The sequence below is a fragment of the Anser cygnoides genome, chromosome 2 (assembly GCF_040182565.1).
Source record: "Anser cygnoides isolate HZ-2024a breed goose chromosome 2, Taihu_goose_T2T_genome, whole genome shotgun sequence".
Classification (NCBI taxonomy): Eukaryota; Metazoa; Chordata; class Aves; order Anseriformes; family Anatidae; genus Anser; species Anser cygnoides.
This window is the reverse complement of record NC_089874.1, coordinates 70,852,286-70,866,561: the sequence shown is the minus strand read 5'-3', so window position 1 is coordinate 70,866,561 and position 14,276 is coordinate 70,852,286. Positions and strand designations below refer to the sequence as shown.

The window sequence follows — 14,276 nt, the reverse complement described above, 5'->3', positions numbered from 1 at the left end:
GCTGCGTAAACTACGCTAGTCATCATTTAGACAGGCCAGGTCCTAAAACCAAAGTAGCTGGTCAGTAAATAGAATGTAATCTGAGCTAACACCCTGGGCTTCTTGACAGGCTTGGTGCAGCTCTGCGGTATGGTGCATCTTCTGTGGACTGAGCCAGCTGGGTGAGGCATCTCCACATGGTTCTGGGCTGTTCCATACAGACCTACACTAAAATGTGATCTTTTCTTTGCTATCTATTCAAGAAGAGGCTCTTTGCCAGGTGTTTGCTCACTACCTGGGAAGGTGCCTAAATGTTACCGTGGATAGGTAAACTACACTGCCCCAGAAAATGTTTAACTGTATCTAGCCTGTAGGCACAGGAGAAAAGGAGATAGAAGATGTGAGGTTACCCAAGAAAACCCAAGATTGCTCCAACAAAGATCCTACTTCTACTTATGCAGCAAGTGCAGTTTATCTTCCTGCTCATTTTATCTTTTTGCATGCCCTACAAAGCATAATTGTGGAAAAGCTGAGCAATCAAACCTCTCCTATAATTTGACTTGGAATGATTTCACAGATCTTTTGCTCTTGCGCAGAAGGAAAAAAGTCCATTTATTCCTATCAATGAAAATGAAATTATAACAAGAAAATAAAATCATGAGAAGAACTCTTCTGAAGGCCTGATATGAAAAAATGTGAATTTAGGGTCTAAAAACAAACAAACAAACAGAACAACCCAAAACAGACTGTCTTGCCAATATAAATCATGAGATAAAAGTTTGAACTAGTCAGGAACTTCCTTACAGAGACACCATCTGCTCATATAACTTGGATATAAATACCATGCTTTACACTCTCAAGGTAAGGAAGATGCTAGATGCTAGCCAGAGCTGCTGAGCTGGGAATGGAAGGACTGCAGGGCAACTTCTTTTTGGCTTGGCAATAAGCAGTCTGGAAGGCCAGGAGAATCTCCTCCCTCACTTGTACACACTTTCCCTAATCTTTTCAGTTACCAAGACCCTGCTGCCATATGCACAGGTGGTACTGTGCACCATTTCACCTGCAAATGTAAAATGAGGCAATGATTGGAGATGAGGAGAGCCTGAGATGGACAACAGGAAGAGGGGGGATCCACATAATGCAATGTCGCTCATTCTCACTGGAGCCTTTGGAGCTCTCAGCTTTGGAGATCCCACTTTCAATCAAGAAATCTGCATAGATAATTATCAAGTGCATTCTTAGAAACTTTAGGTTCATTATTAACCCCTCATTATCATCCTCTTGCTCCTTCACTCTCCCAAGTATCTCCTGTCTCATCAATCATTGCTTTCCCTTTGTAGTTAGAACCACTGAGGCAATACATATTTAATTAAACAAAAAATACTTGGGCAGATGATGTAACTGCTCATTAACTTGTGGGAGAGTTAATCTCACTGCAGTAGCTATCTTTTGAGCATATAATGCAAAAATGCCATAGGCCAGATGTGCTCCAGGCTGCTCAGGGAGCCTGTGAGGACACAAGACCACATACTTCCCTCACCTTTAGCAGCTGGTAAGTAGCTCAGCAATTGGTAGTAGACTTATTTATTTACCCGTCCTTAAGCCCACAGGCTATTACTACATATTAACTACTTCACTGGCAGTCGGCACAAATGACCTGCTTTGGAGCTATGATATGAAAGTAAATGCATGTACCTTGTTAATCAGAGGCGGACCGTCAAGGCATCTCTGCATGGAAGGTGGCACTTGGTAAATATCTTGCCCCACTAGACCATGACCAGTGGGTATTTGGTAAATTCCCTGATTCAGATGCAAAGGCGGCACCTGGTAGACAGGGTCCTGTGCAGAAGCATGCGAGGTTGGCACTTGATAGATTTTTTGTTGGTTGAAGGACTGATGTGTCAGTCCTGAACTGGACATATTCTGGCCAGATGGACTGTCCTGTACCACTGGACCTATCAGAAGTTTCACACGGTTGCCTGGAACGATGCCTTGCCGGCCATGTAAGGAGCAGAGCCACCATCCTTCAAGGCCTTCAGTGTTCTGTTCTATCACTGTCAAAATGTCTCCTTTACGGAAGGCCAACTCTTCTGCACATTCAGGGACATTATCATACAGGGCTCTTGCCATAAGATTCTGTGGAGAAAGAAAGAGAAGAAAAACAAATGAACAAACAAGCAAGAATTTTTCTAAAACTTCAAGGACATTCTAGGTGGAGAGAAAGAAGAACTGAATTTGACAAAGAAGTGTGCAGGAAACCAAAATAACCCAGAAAATGATGCAACATAACACAGGATTCCTCTTTCCCAAGTTGGAGAAATGAGGTGCAACACTGCAAGTGAGAGCTTTTCCAGTAATACCAGGTCCAGTAGAAGCTCTTTAAATTGTCTGTTTGCCTATAAGGACTGTAAGCCAGGAGAGTTCTGCTCTCAGCTCCAGGATGCTCTTCCTGTTCCTTGGGGCTTGTAAACTCATCATCTCCTGGCATTGATTTCCCTATAAACATGTGTATACTCTGTGTACAGAGCTACAGCTAGCTAGCCAATATTTTAAATAAATTTTGAACACCACTCCAAGTAACATAAACCAGAACAATTGCAGGGTCCCAAAAGGCTTTTGGGTGCAGAGAGGTGCAGATTCCATTAGCATAATGACAGTGGGACAGCTTTTCTTAGCTAACACCTGCAGACTTCTTAAAATTAGGGATCTAGGGATCACAGGGTGAGGAAAACCCACCCTAAAATGTAAACTGACAAAATGTCACTGTTTCTGAACTACGACACTCGTATTATGTAGCTCTGTGCCTTCTCATTCTTTCTGTAAACTTCCTTAGTGGAACAGCATAAAAGCAGCTTAACAGGTTAAAAAGCTTCCCCATCCACCCACCACCACCCTAAAGCCCCAAACAAAAAAAAATACAAAGGACAAGGTTCCTTAGAGCCCTGCTCTCTGTAGACAGATCTTGAAGAGAACATTATTTCAAAAACAATGTGCTCAGTGACCCCAGCGGGAGTCATAGCTTTGCCACAGGGAAAGCTGTAAGATGTCTATGTGGGCATGTCCTTTAGTCAAAGAGAATTAAGAAGTTAGGTACCAAACATTACCGCATAGCACATCAATGTGCAACTTGGGAGGACTCCAAGGGCAGCCAAAGAGTGTCAGTTTAACAGTTTAAGAGTTCTTATATGCATCTTGCTTGATCATTGATACTTCTCCACTTGAAATAATATGAAACCTCACACGGGTCTACTCCCAAGCATCTGTCTAGTGTTTCAGGCAGGTTTTGCAGTTTGCCCTGAGGTCCATTTTGCTGTGGCTATGCTACCAGCGGTACCTCTGCTAAGAAGTTTTAAGCCACCTCTGAGTTTTTGTAGACCTGTGGTTTGTGAGGTGCAGATATCTTCCTGAAAAGTGCTATCTCCTCTCATAGATTGAACCAGATCCTTTCCCTCTGTCTCTGCAGGCCTGTGTGGCACATTCAGTTCTGAATTAACAGTCAAGCTTAGGTATTCAATAGAAAGTAGGCAGGCTGTATGTACTGACATTCTTGGAGCCCTCACAAAGGCCGTGGACGTTTCATTTTTTGGCTCTGGTGATGTTTCCAGATACATTGACAGTGACTGCTCCATGCCTGCCCGCTTTTTGGTGAAGGCAGTCAGCAGAGACAGTTATAAATTAATTGTAAGCACCTGAAAAAACACAGGGAACCCTATATCTGGAGTGTTCTAACTAAGTATTTGGATGCAGTACACGGACTGAAATGGTGCTAATCCACTATAAGATAGGATAATGCAGCTGCCTAGAAGGTTTATTTTCCCTCTACTAAAGGGACAGTGGCAAGTACAGTTTACTGTTTTTATCTGTCATTATTTATTCTCCCTCTCGGACATATTAAAACTTTTTTTTTTTTATCCCCCATTCATTATATCTTTTCCCATTGATAAACACCAGCGTTTCCCCATCATCTCTGTTCTTCATCAAGACAGCAGACTTCATTTGATCTTGCTTGGGTCAATGTTTCTAAGCACAGCACACAACCAGGAGGTTGTATGAAGGCGTAACTGGTGGATGGAGAAGGGGGAAGCTCAAATGTCACATAAAAGGAAGATGAATATGTTTTTTCTCAGACATGTGGTGTTGAAACAGGGTGCCTGAGATCAGTTTTCTCTTCTCTGAACCGGGTATCAGCTTTCAAATGTATGAGAAACATCGGCTTTGCCTTTCATCAGCGTCATTAGGGAGGTCATTATAAATTAGGCTCTGGCTTGGAAAAGCAGGACTGCCATTTTGAGCTCCCATGTGAAGAGCATCACTGGGGGCCCACCATTCTCTCTGACTGAAATCTACTCTGTTCATCAGTCAACAATGCTGAGAAATGTGAATAGAGATACAGCACAAAGCAATTATGTCCGTGCCTTGGCAGAACTTTAAAACTATTCCTTAGCACCAGTAAACACAATGGTCTCTTCTCAAATGCTACATCTGTGCTATTGCTGTGTTGACTTTACTGCTCAGCTGAGCCCAAGAAGCTCAGAAAAGAAAAGCTCCTGTCCAGTATGAATATTCAAGTTAATCACTTATTTTTTTACATTTCTTTCAAATGTGTCTTTCACAGGAGAAATCTACTGATGTGACTAGCTCAGCCTGTATAACTAAACAGGGCTTTTGCAGAGGATGATGTTTAAAGAGGACAATGATTACAGGGTGTCCACAAAATGAGCAGGCTAAACCAATGATAAATGCTTATTCTTCTATACTTTATTGGTTTAAGGTATTTAAAAAACATGATTAGGTTCTACAGCAAAGCAGTTCTCAGAACAAAGCCTGGAATGGTGGCAGAATTAGAGCAGATAAAAATTCCCATGTGAATTTTGTTTCCAGTTGCTCATTATCTCTGTCCCAGTGACCTTCTCACCACCTGGCATGCAGCATGTTAATACTTTCTGGATATGCTTCAAGAACTTCCTTGCTGCAAATAGCATCAGATTCTTGTTGTCAGTGTTAACTTGGGCACCAGTATGTGAATTATACTAATTGGTTGCCACTTGTTTCACAACAATTTTCCCAAGGCCTTTTGAATAGCCCATAGTCATGCCACCAGCATCCCTCACTGATGGAGCAGTAAAGTCATAACATATTCCTCCAAACAAGCACTGGAATGAGAAACAAAAATCCTGTTGCTTGGTTGCCAACAAGTTTTCATGCTAAGCAAACCTCCCGTGTTCTGAGTGTTTCTCTGACTCCATTCTTCCTTCACTGGACTTCTCAGTGTGAGCTTCAGGAACAGTATCACAGATGCTGCTATTAGTCAGCATAGTCAGCATAGTCAGCCTTGAGAAAAATCAAAGTAGTCACCACAGAAGCTCATCAGGAAAGCTTTTGAGAACCACACAGCAATCTTTAATTGGCTGTGGTGATCAGGCTGGTAGTCTCTACTCTTCCACATGCAGAAAGAAGTCCTGATCAAAGATACCCCTCAATACTTTATCTGGATTGATTTGACAAATTTGAATAGCTTTGGGATATTGTGGGCATCAGACCGTATCTCACAATATAGTCTCAGTTTGGATCTATCAGCTTAGACACAGGAGAGGGTTATCTGGAATTGACTGGACTTGCTCTTAGAGGCTTGGTTCTATTACTCATTTATCTGTGAAGCACCAAATAAGCTCTAACATCTGAGATGAGAAGGCAAAGGCACAGCAGTGACCTTTTTGCATGACTAAGTGCTAAAAAAAACTCAGCCATTTCTTAAACAAACTGGCATTAGAGAAAGGGCTGATGAGAAACGTGTCTTGGAGTTGTTTTGGCAACTAGGAAGTTGCACAAAATTCTTTTTATATTTCCAATACAATAAGGGGGAAAAAGGAGGGCAACAGATTCAGAACTACAAATTCATGTTCTGTAATGGCAGGGGAGAAATTATTTGATCCTAGATAGGGACAAATGTTGGTTTGCCATGGAAATCAGCTGTGCTTCATAAAATGAACTTTTATGAAAAAAAGGCTGTTATGGCCTTCTTTTAATAAGATTACGGATGGATGTCTCTGTTGCTCTCTATCAATCCAGTTACATGATATTTATCATATATATCATATATATATGCCATGATATATATATATGATATATGATATCACATATGTGATATATGATATATATATATCATTCAGTTGCATGATAGTTGCAATTGTGCTCTCTTAAAACTGAAAGTACCCATGGTCTGTAAACAACTCTGTTCTCCTGATCTCCTGTGTTATAGCAGCACAGCAGCCATGCTTCAGTTAACGAGAGCTTTGACTTTTTTGACTGGAAAGTCTCTGGACTCTCTGGACTTGACTGGATACTCTCTAGATTATATGCAGATTACAGTGCCCATAGTCCCAAATTTCAACATCAATTGAGACAGAAGTAAAGTTTTCAAGGGTTCACTACGTAAAGTGAACCTGGAATTTCATGTTTTTTCAATGTCAGTTCTAAATCCATTCATATTCTCTGCACACTTTAGATTTTTCTCTTTTGAGTCCAGGATGCATGTCCCAGTAAAACCTGGCTGAGAATAAAAGATGCTGCCCTGAAAGCTGTCAGATGTCCTATTTGTAGTACCTGAAGCAAAAAAAAAAAAAAAAAAACCTCTCTGTGTAAACTATTTTTCCTCTCAGATGCAGAAGAGATTACAGGCCAGATTCAGATGCATAAAGACTGAACGAGGTCCATCTCAGAAAAGTCAAAGTTGTCTCCTCTCTCCTAAACCTACAGCGATCAATGGCTAGCATGCCTGCAGCTGAACAAAGACACACAAAAATACTTTGAAAAATATGAACTATTTTTGTTAGCCTTCCCTAAAGCAAAGGGAACTGATAAAATTCTGTTATTTTTAATTTGAAGAATGGACGGTTGCTTGTTGATGAGGCTGAGTGGCAGAAGAGGTAACTGAGAGAGCGGTGGAAACATCTACTCCTGCTGTTAGAGTAAACACAGCCAGTGACGTGGGTAACAAGAGCGTGTGAGGTGCAGGCAGCCATGCAAGTAAACACAGGAATGATAAATGACACGCTATGAGATTAAATACAAAAGGCTCCTTAAGCGCCAAGGGCTGTGGTGCCAAGCTCCTGGCGCAGAGCTGCTGACCTGAGTGCTCAGCCAGTGCTGCCGTGAATGAATACTGAAAGAAAAGGGTCAGCCAAATGTAAGCTCACTGAAATGCAGTCACTTCCCTCAGAGGTGCAATTTGATGATGTTCCAGAGAACACAGGTTTGTGCATACTGTCCCCTCCTCTGGCTTGTGGGGTGTACTGTGGTTTTTTTGTGTGTGCTTTATTTTCTTCTTTGTTTTGTTTTTAAATATTGCTTCCTATCTTTGGAGTTTCCGCAAAAATAGAACCAGGGAAATCACTTCTGTTCTTATCTGAAGAAGGGTGGGATTCCGCTCTATTATTGGACAAATTGTTTCTTAAAAGCCCAAATGGCTTCTTTGCTATGTTTTGATAGCTTAGGAAAAGGAAGGAAGAGAGCAACAAAGGAAGGAAAGGTAAGGGAGACACCCCAACGAAGTGCCTGTGCACAAACTAGAAGCTTTATCTTGGTTGGATTGCTTTTAATTCTCCATCACAGAATATTTTTGTAAATATTGTCCTGTCTCCTTAATACAAGTTGCCTAAGGTGACAGAATAAGACGTTCAGCCTTAGAAAATGTCTGTTGCTGTTCTCCTCTAATGTGGAAGAAGGCAGTGACTTGCATGGGTTATGGACTGCAAAATGGTCCCTTAGTGCTTGGTGGTAGCAGCCCATGTGTGTGCAGACCCATAGTAGCTGAGTGCCAGCAACAAGCTGTGTGCAGGTACTTAACCTTTTATCTTAAGTTAATAGCTCCATAGAGGAAGCAGGAAATGCTACCACAACATGTGTGACACAGCTTGCTGCACCACTAGGGCAGTGCTGTTACCACAGCTTCAGCAGGACAAGCAGAAGGACTTTGGGAAGCCCACAGCACCCAGTTCAGACCTGTGGTCTGTCCATTGGCTCTGGGAAACATGAGCTTCCTTGGCTCACAGATAATGACAAAACAGAGAGCCTGGCTGCAAATGCTCAGCGTCATAAGGTTTCATAGACTTATACAGGCAAAAGCCATAGTTACCTTTTTTAGGCTCTCCTTTGCTTTCTTCCACAAAAAAACAAAACAAAACAAAAAACAAAAACAAAAAACACCTCTGTTTTAGCACAGACACTTTTCTGGTTAAATGTTACTAGCCAGAATAATTGCAAGTCCTGCTGTCTGGAAATTAAGGCAGTTTTCCATGCACAGATTTGGAAGGTTGACTTTACAGCTAATGAGAGAGCGAGCTATGAGGTGACAGCCTGAGCAGAGCCCTAACAAGAACAGATCTTCTGCCCTGAGTATCCTCAGTCTGGTCCTGTGTATCTCTGGAACACAGGCTGCCAGTCATGCTGAAGCGTGCCAAGCTGTCTGGAAGTTGTGATGTGGAAAATCTTGGGTCTGCAGAGAGGAAAGGCAAGTGTCTAATTTCAGTGTTCCACTGAGCTGTCCCAGCTCTCGTCCAGCCTGAGACGCCTGAATTTAGGAGTTTGCTCTGGGCTGCTTTTGGTAGTGAAACCAGTTATGCAGAAAGTAAGGCTGACAAGTCCGCATATACCCTCCTTACTGGTTCATGCTGGGGTAAGCCACAGGAGGGCATGATACCTGTCATGCTCTGGATATATTCACAGTCGGCTTTTACAGGCACAATATTCCACCCAGGAGGGGTGGCAGGCAATCAGCTAGCAGATCAGCTAGGGCTCAGGCACTTCACACTCCTGCTTGCTGATGTGGCCCATCAGTTCTTCCATGACTGGGATTCAAGCATAAAGTAAACACATGAGAGACCAAGTGCTCTCAGCTCTGAGGACATTTTTGTTTCACCACAGCTATCCCTTTTTAAGCATGTAAGAGAGATTCGTGCATCCAGAGTTTTTGCAGGCAGTCAGCAAAGTACTTTACAAAACTGAGGCAGAGCAGTGAACCTGCAATTTGGGAAGGAATCCAAGTGCATGAATCCTAAAGAAGGTAATAAAAGAGCAGCTCCTTAGTGATGAAAGGGAGATGGGGGGAAGGAAAAATGTGAAAATGAAGATTATTAGCACAAAAGATCCTTCATTGTTCTGCACTGAGTGCATCTGCTTTTTGCTGTGCCTGACATTTCACACTGGGCAAGTGAGCTGAAAACACAGTTCTCTTGCTCAGAATCTATTAAGAGCAATAAAATGATAATTCTACATTGCACAGCAAGCTATACTTTTGCCTCTTCTGGTTGTGTTTCTTTTGCTTTGTTTTTTGCTTGTTTGGCTGTTCTCATTTGATTTTAGCTAGAGGGGATGTGAGGTCTCAGGGGGCTGCCCTGCTTTCCTCGGCATTACACAGATCATCACAGAAATATAATTTTAGATCAGACATTGCATAAGGAGTTGATTTACCCCTCCTATCTTTGACGTAGAGAAGGGTGGTTGTACCATTAATGCCTTTTGCATCACATTAGACTTCTGAGGTGCTTGGTGAGCACGCAGAAGCGGCTTCTCCCTCCCACTCATAGTAACCTCCTGCTTGGGCTCTTGGTGCTGGGACTGAACAGGCCATAGCTGGGCTAGAAAAGGGCCTGGCTGAGGCAATGCACTTTAGCTCAGCATTGGGGAACACCCATGAGATTAATGCACTCTGCTTGTGTGTTGTCAGACCACCCAGCCTGGTCTGGAGCTATCACACAAGGCAGATATGGTTAGAGACAGCACAATTAACAGCGAGGCAGAGCAGCGATCCCCTGATCACATACCCTGATCTTATTCCCCCGCCCCCTGAGTTTCTGAAGTGCTGAAATCTTTTCTTTGCTCTTTCTGGGAATACAAACCACATCCCCTGACTTATTACTTTCGAGACCTATTGATATTTTGGGAAATTCCACCACACCTAACTCACAGAGTTTTCTGTATGTATTTTACCCTCGTAACCAGTTTCCTTTCCCCCCACCCAAGGAAGGGTGTGATCTAGCTCCATGACTTTTAAAGGCCTTTTCAAATCTGTCTGAGGACTGTGTGCCTTCTGTGACATCAACAGGAAAAAAAATAAAATAAAAAAGAGGGAAAAAATAAAGCGTGCAAACAATAGCGTTAGAGTAAATATTATCTCACTGTGATTAAACCCCAGTGCCTCAAAATCAAAGAGCATGTGGAAAACCTAACCTCTTTCCTTCAGGCAAGCAATTAAAACTTAATGAAAGGAGACTGGATGATGAATGTGTAAAAACTGAAGGAGCAGAAGGAAAAAAAAAAAAAGGAAGGATGGAAAGAAAGAATCCAGAAACTTGTGTTTTGAGTTCTCAGTTTTCCATTTTTTGGCATTAGTGAGCAGCCTTCTTCCAGAGAAATTTTCCTTAAAAGAACCTCTTGCTCCCAAATTTAACCCTTCCATATGCAACTCTTTGGGGAAACAATCACAGCTTGACTGTCAAGAAACTACAGCTGTGTAGACATAAGACTTCGGTATTGTCACAGACTTTTGTGTGATGTCTTCAGCTTTGGAAAGTATGACTAATTGATTTTAACATTCAAAACTTAGCTGAACTGGGATGTGTTTTTCTTCTCCCAGCTGTCTCCAAAAACTCTCCACAGAAGGGAAAGCCATCCTTTCCTGTAACTTTACCATCACCCACCTGGGTTACTAAACAGCAGCCACAACTTGTGACGATGCCCCAAGAGTTCAGGTTACTGGGGGAAAACAAGCCTGGGAACTTGTGTCCCCAGGCACCCACCTGCAGCCTGGCAAGGGGACAAGAAGCCAGAGCTGCCTGGAGATCACATGCTTGCAGGACAGGCAGGCCTGGCTGTCAGATGAGGCTTGGCAGGTCCCATCAGAGTCTTCTCCAGACCACTGGGCACTCACCAAAAGTCAGCAAAAAGTCACCAAACTACCAGCACAGCTCATTTTTTGGCAAGCTGACATTTTCTAGGGAAGCATTCTCATGGAGATGCAAGAAGGGAGTGTGTTTTAGCCGGCTGTCGTTACCACACTTGTTCTCAAATTGAAATAAAACTTTAACTGTATTCTCGATTGCATGAGAGATTGGTTTGTGGAGCTTAAGGGCTGCAAATGAGGTAAACCAGGATAATAAGACAGAGAGAGAAAAAAAGAGAAGATATCTGCTTGTAAACTAGGCCCTTCTGTAACAGTAAAAGTTGATTTATTACCCTAAGCTTTTTATCTGGATGTAAAGTCCTTAGGAGAGAGGTATTCATGAACATACCTACTGCAAACTGCATGTCAAACAAACAGTGTACACTTCCAGATGTTTTATACCTAACCCTTTGGATTATATATATATATATATATATATATATATATGTTTCAAAGACAATCACAGAATCTTCAGTCTGTGCTTCCCCCCCTCCTGCCCTCAACTAAGCAAGACATTCACTGGAGGAATTGAGATAAAGTCCTAGGATGGTGCAGCATTTTCTGAGATTTGTTGTGACCAAATGATTCACATTATTGCTCCTGCTAAATTTTTCAACCTTGCTGTGAGTGGGGCCTGTTTAAGAAAGGACCTCTGATGTGCTGACTGCATTTCTGTAGAGTAAACGCCTTCTTATTACTCTTCCTTTCTCAGGCAGCCTAATCCACTCTGACTGTGAATGAAGCACCTTTGAAATAAACACAAAAACAGAAAGGCAGGAATAAGCTTCATCCCTACAGAGGAAAAAAATAAAGTTTTTGTCATGCTAAGCACTTGGGTTTCTCGGACTGCAAACTATAGCTTTAGCAGTCCTGTTTCTTGTCAAACACAAACTACGTCCAAATCCGCTGTGGAAAAATGAACTCCTTAAAATTAAGACAGTTTCCACTACTGTAATGTCTAGACCAACAGGCAAATGAAAAAGGTCACTTGCCAAGAGTAGCCTGTGATAGACAGGTAGCAAAACTCAAGGGCTGTACTCTTTATTGCTGTAAAGAGACACAGCTTCACTGATACTGAGAGCTGCAGCCATTTACAGGCAGCAAGGAGTACCTTTAAATGCAGATTTACTTAGCAGTAGCCTGACTTACAAATATTTATGGCATGTATTCAGCAATATTTTTGGCAGTACAGTCCCAGAGGACTGTCTGATTAATCCTACTGCAGACCAACTATAAAGCATATTTTGGCAGTTGGAGTACGGTTGCTGATGAACGTCCACTGCTTTCATGGGTGTTCAGAGAGCATGTATTACATAAAGAAGTGTCTTGAAAAGTGACTTCCAAATTTATGATTCCAAACATCACTGAATGTGAGCTTTTAGAGGTATATGCTCTCTCAAAAAGTTCAGCTATTTCTCTTCATCAAAGGCAGGCAGAAGTAGGAACTCTCAAAGATGCAGGTTCTCCAGCTTTGTCACAGCTAAAGCAGACACCTGTGCACACTGATCTTTGTGCTCCAGACTTTAGGGACAAACACATGCTTACCTTCTATTGGTATCAATAGGACTTACGCACCTAAGTGTTTGGGATAAGCTAGTCTAAATAAATTAGGCAAAACAAAAGTGACTTTTGCTAGCTCAAGCTGTTGTGTACTGAAGTCCTCCCATGCCCCTAGCATCTTTGGTAATGGCATTGAGACACGGAGGGAGCTCTATGTTTCAATTATGTTCTTCTAGTCTTTGCATGCAGAGAGACACTAGGCTGTTTGCTATTTCCAGACACTAAAGATTCCAGATTCCTCTTTGCCTGCACTCCTGTGCAAGAGCAGGACTGTAGGCTTGCTTCTCTCAGAGCACTGCCATGAGCACATGCTCTTTGCAAGATGATGAATATAAGATTGTTTCTTACTGTGTTTAAAGTTGGCCAAAGAAGCCAAACAGGGACACCCCTTCCAGTAGTGGAGCAAGGAGGTTGTGAGTGACTCAGAATTTCCTCCTCTCAACTTTTACTTGGGTCACTAGTCAAGCCTGACCTTACTGCAATGACTCTGGTATTTGTAATGTTGTAGAGCAACAGGTACTAGGCAATTCAATCACATAAACTTCTCCTGAGACACCACACGTAGGAGTTCAATGTTCAGCGATAAGTTATCAGTGCAAGTATAATCTTTTCTAACCCTGACTGTTGCCATGCTTGAGATTATGAGATTCCAAAGGTGATTTCATACAGTGTTACAAACTGGTCCCAGAGTTAATGCTGAATTCACAATAACACTTCATATGACTTCTCCAAATGCTAGCCTGTGTCCTGCAGAGTGGTGATCATTGGCTTAGAAGGGCTGCAGAACTTTTCTCCTGTGCTTGAAGTTTTTCCTTTGCAGGAAATGTTTCTGTGAAGCCTTACTATTAGGCAGCTCTACTCTCTAATCTGGTAGGGCCCCCTCTGATCATGTCGTTAGATAGCACGGCAGTATTTTAGACAACTAGCTCTTGATGAACAGGCTTACAGCTACATTACTAATGAGCAGCTGTTAGCATGAAAACACAGAAGTTTAGAAAACACGCAAAAAAATGCATGCTGTTAGCTGTAACGCTTTGTCCTGGCTCCTCCCTCTGAAATAAGTTCTGTAACATTTGTATGGCACAGCACCTCCACCTGCAAAATGGGACTAACAGTACAGTACCTTGCTATCCTAGGAAGTCTCTGGGAGGCTAAACAAATTCTGTCACAAGTTTCTCAGATACCTGGACATACCGAGGCAAATACCACCATTAGGTATATAAATACAGACTTGAGACTCAGAAGCTGTATGCAAGTCTACTGGAGGGCAGGGGCAGCATGCAGAGGCCAGAGTGGGCAAGAGTAGAAATCTGAAAACGATGGTGGCTCTCCAAGTTTTGTGAAGGAGCCAGTCCTACTGCTACTTCTCACTAGTGCTGCTGCTGATAAATGCCATTAGGCCTGATCCTGCTGGGATTCTGCCATCTCCCTCCATGTGCGTACAGAGGAGAGAAAATCATGAAACTTCTACTCTAAACTCATGACCATAACAGAGACAGCACAAACTTGCACAGTTTTCATTTTGTTGGTTTGTTTCTCTAATATGTTTCTCTAATATGACCTTCTCCAAGGTTTTACAGCTCCTATTTATTTCTAGGTTTGATTGTCACACTGTGATTGCTGAGATACAAAAAAAAAAAAGGAAAACAAAGAGTGTGAGGAATAAACAAGACAAGGAGGATTGGTTAGTAAAGTACAGGCAGTTCTTTTCCCTTTACATGGCATGATGCTTAAAGTCTTTCATTGCCAGGGTTACAAGCAGCTTTTCACAAGCATTTCTGGTTGGGAATATAGTATT

The 14,276-nt window shown here is 42.2% G+C and overlaps 1 protein-coding gene across 2 annotated transcripts in view; it reads right to left on the bottom strand.

Annotated features, from left to right (window-relative positions):
- Nucleotides 1-14,276, bottom strand: part of NEDD9 (neural precursor cell expressed, developmentally down-regulated 9) — a 98,300-nt gene that overhangs the window by 20,780 nt on the left and 63,244 nt on the right. For both annotated transcript variants that reach the window (XM_013190430.3, XM_013190429.3), the window contains one exon: nt 1,675-2,115. In XM_013190430.3, coding sequence (XP_013045884.3) covers nt 1,675-2,115 — 441 coding nt within the window. The remainder of the gene's footprint in view (nt 1-1,674; nt 2,116-14,276) is intronic.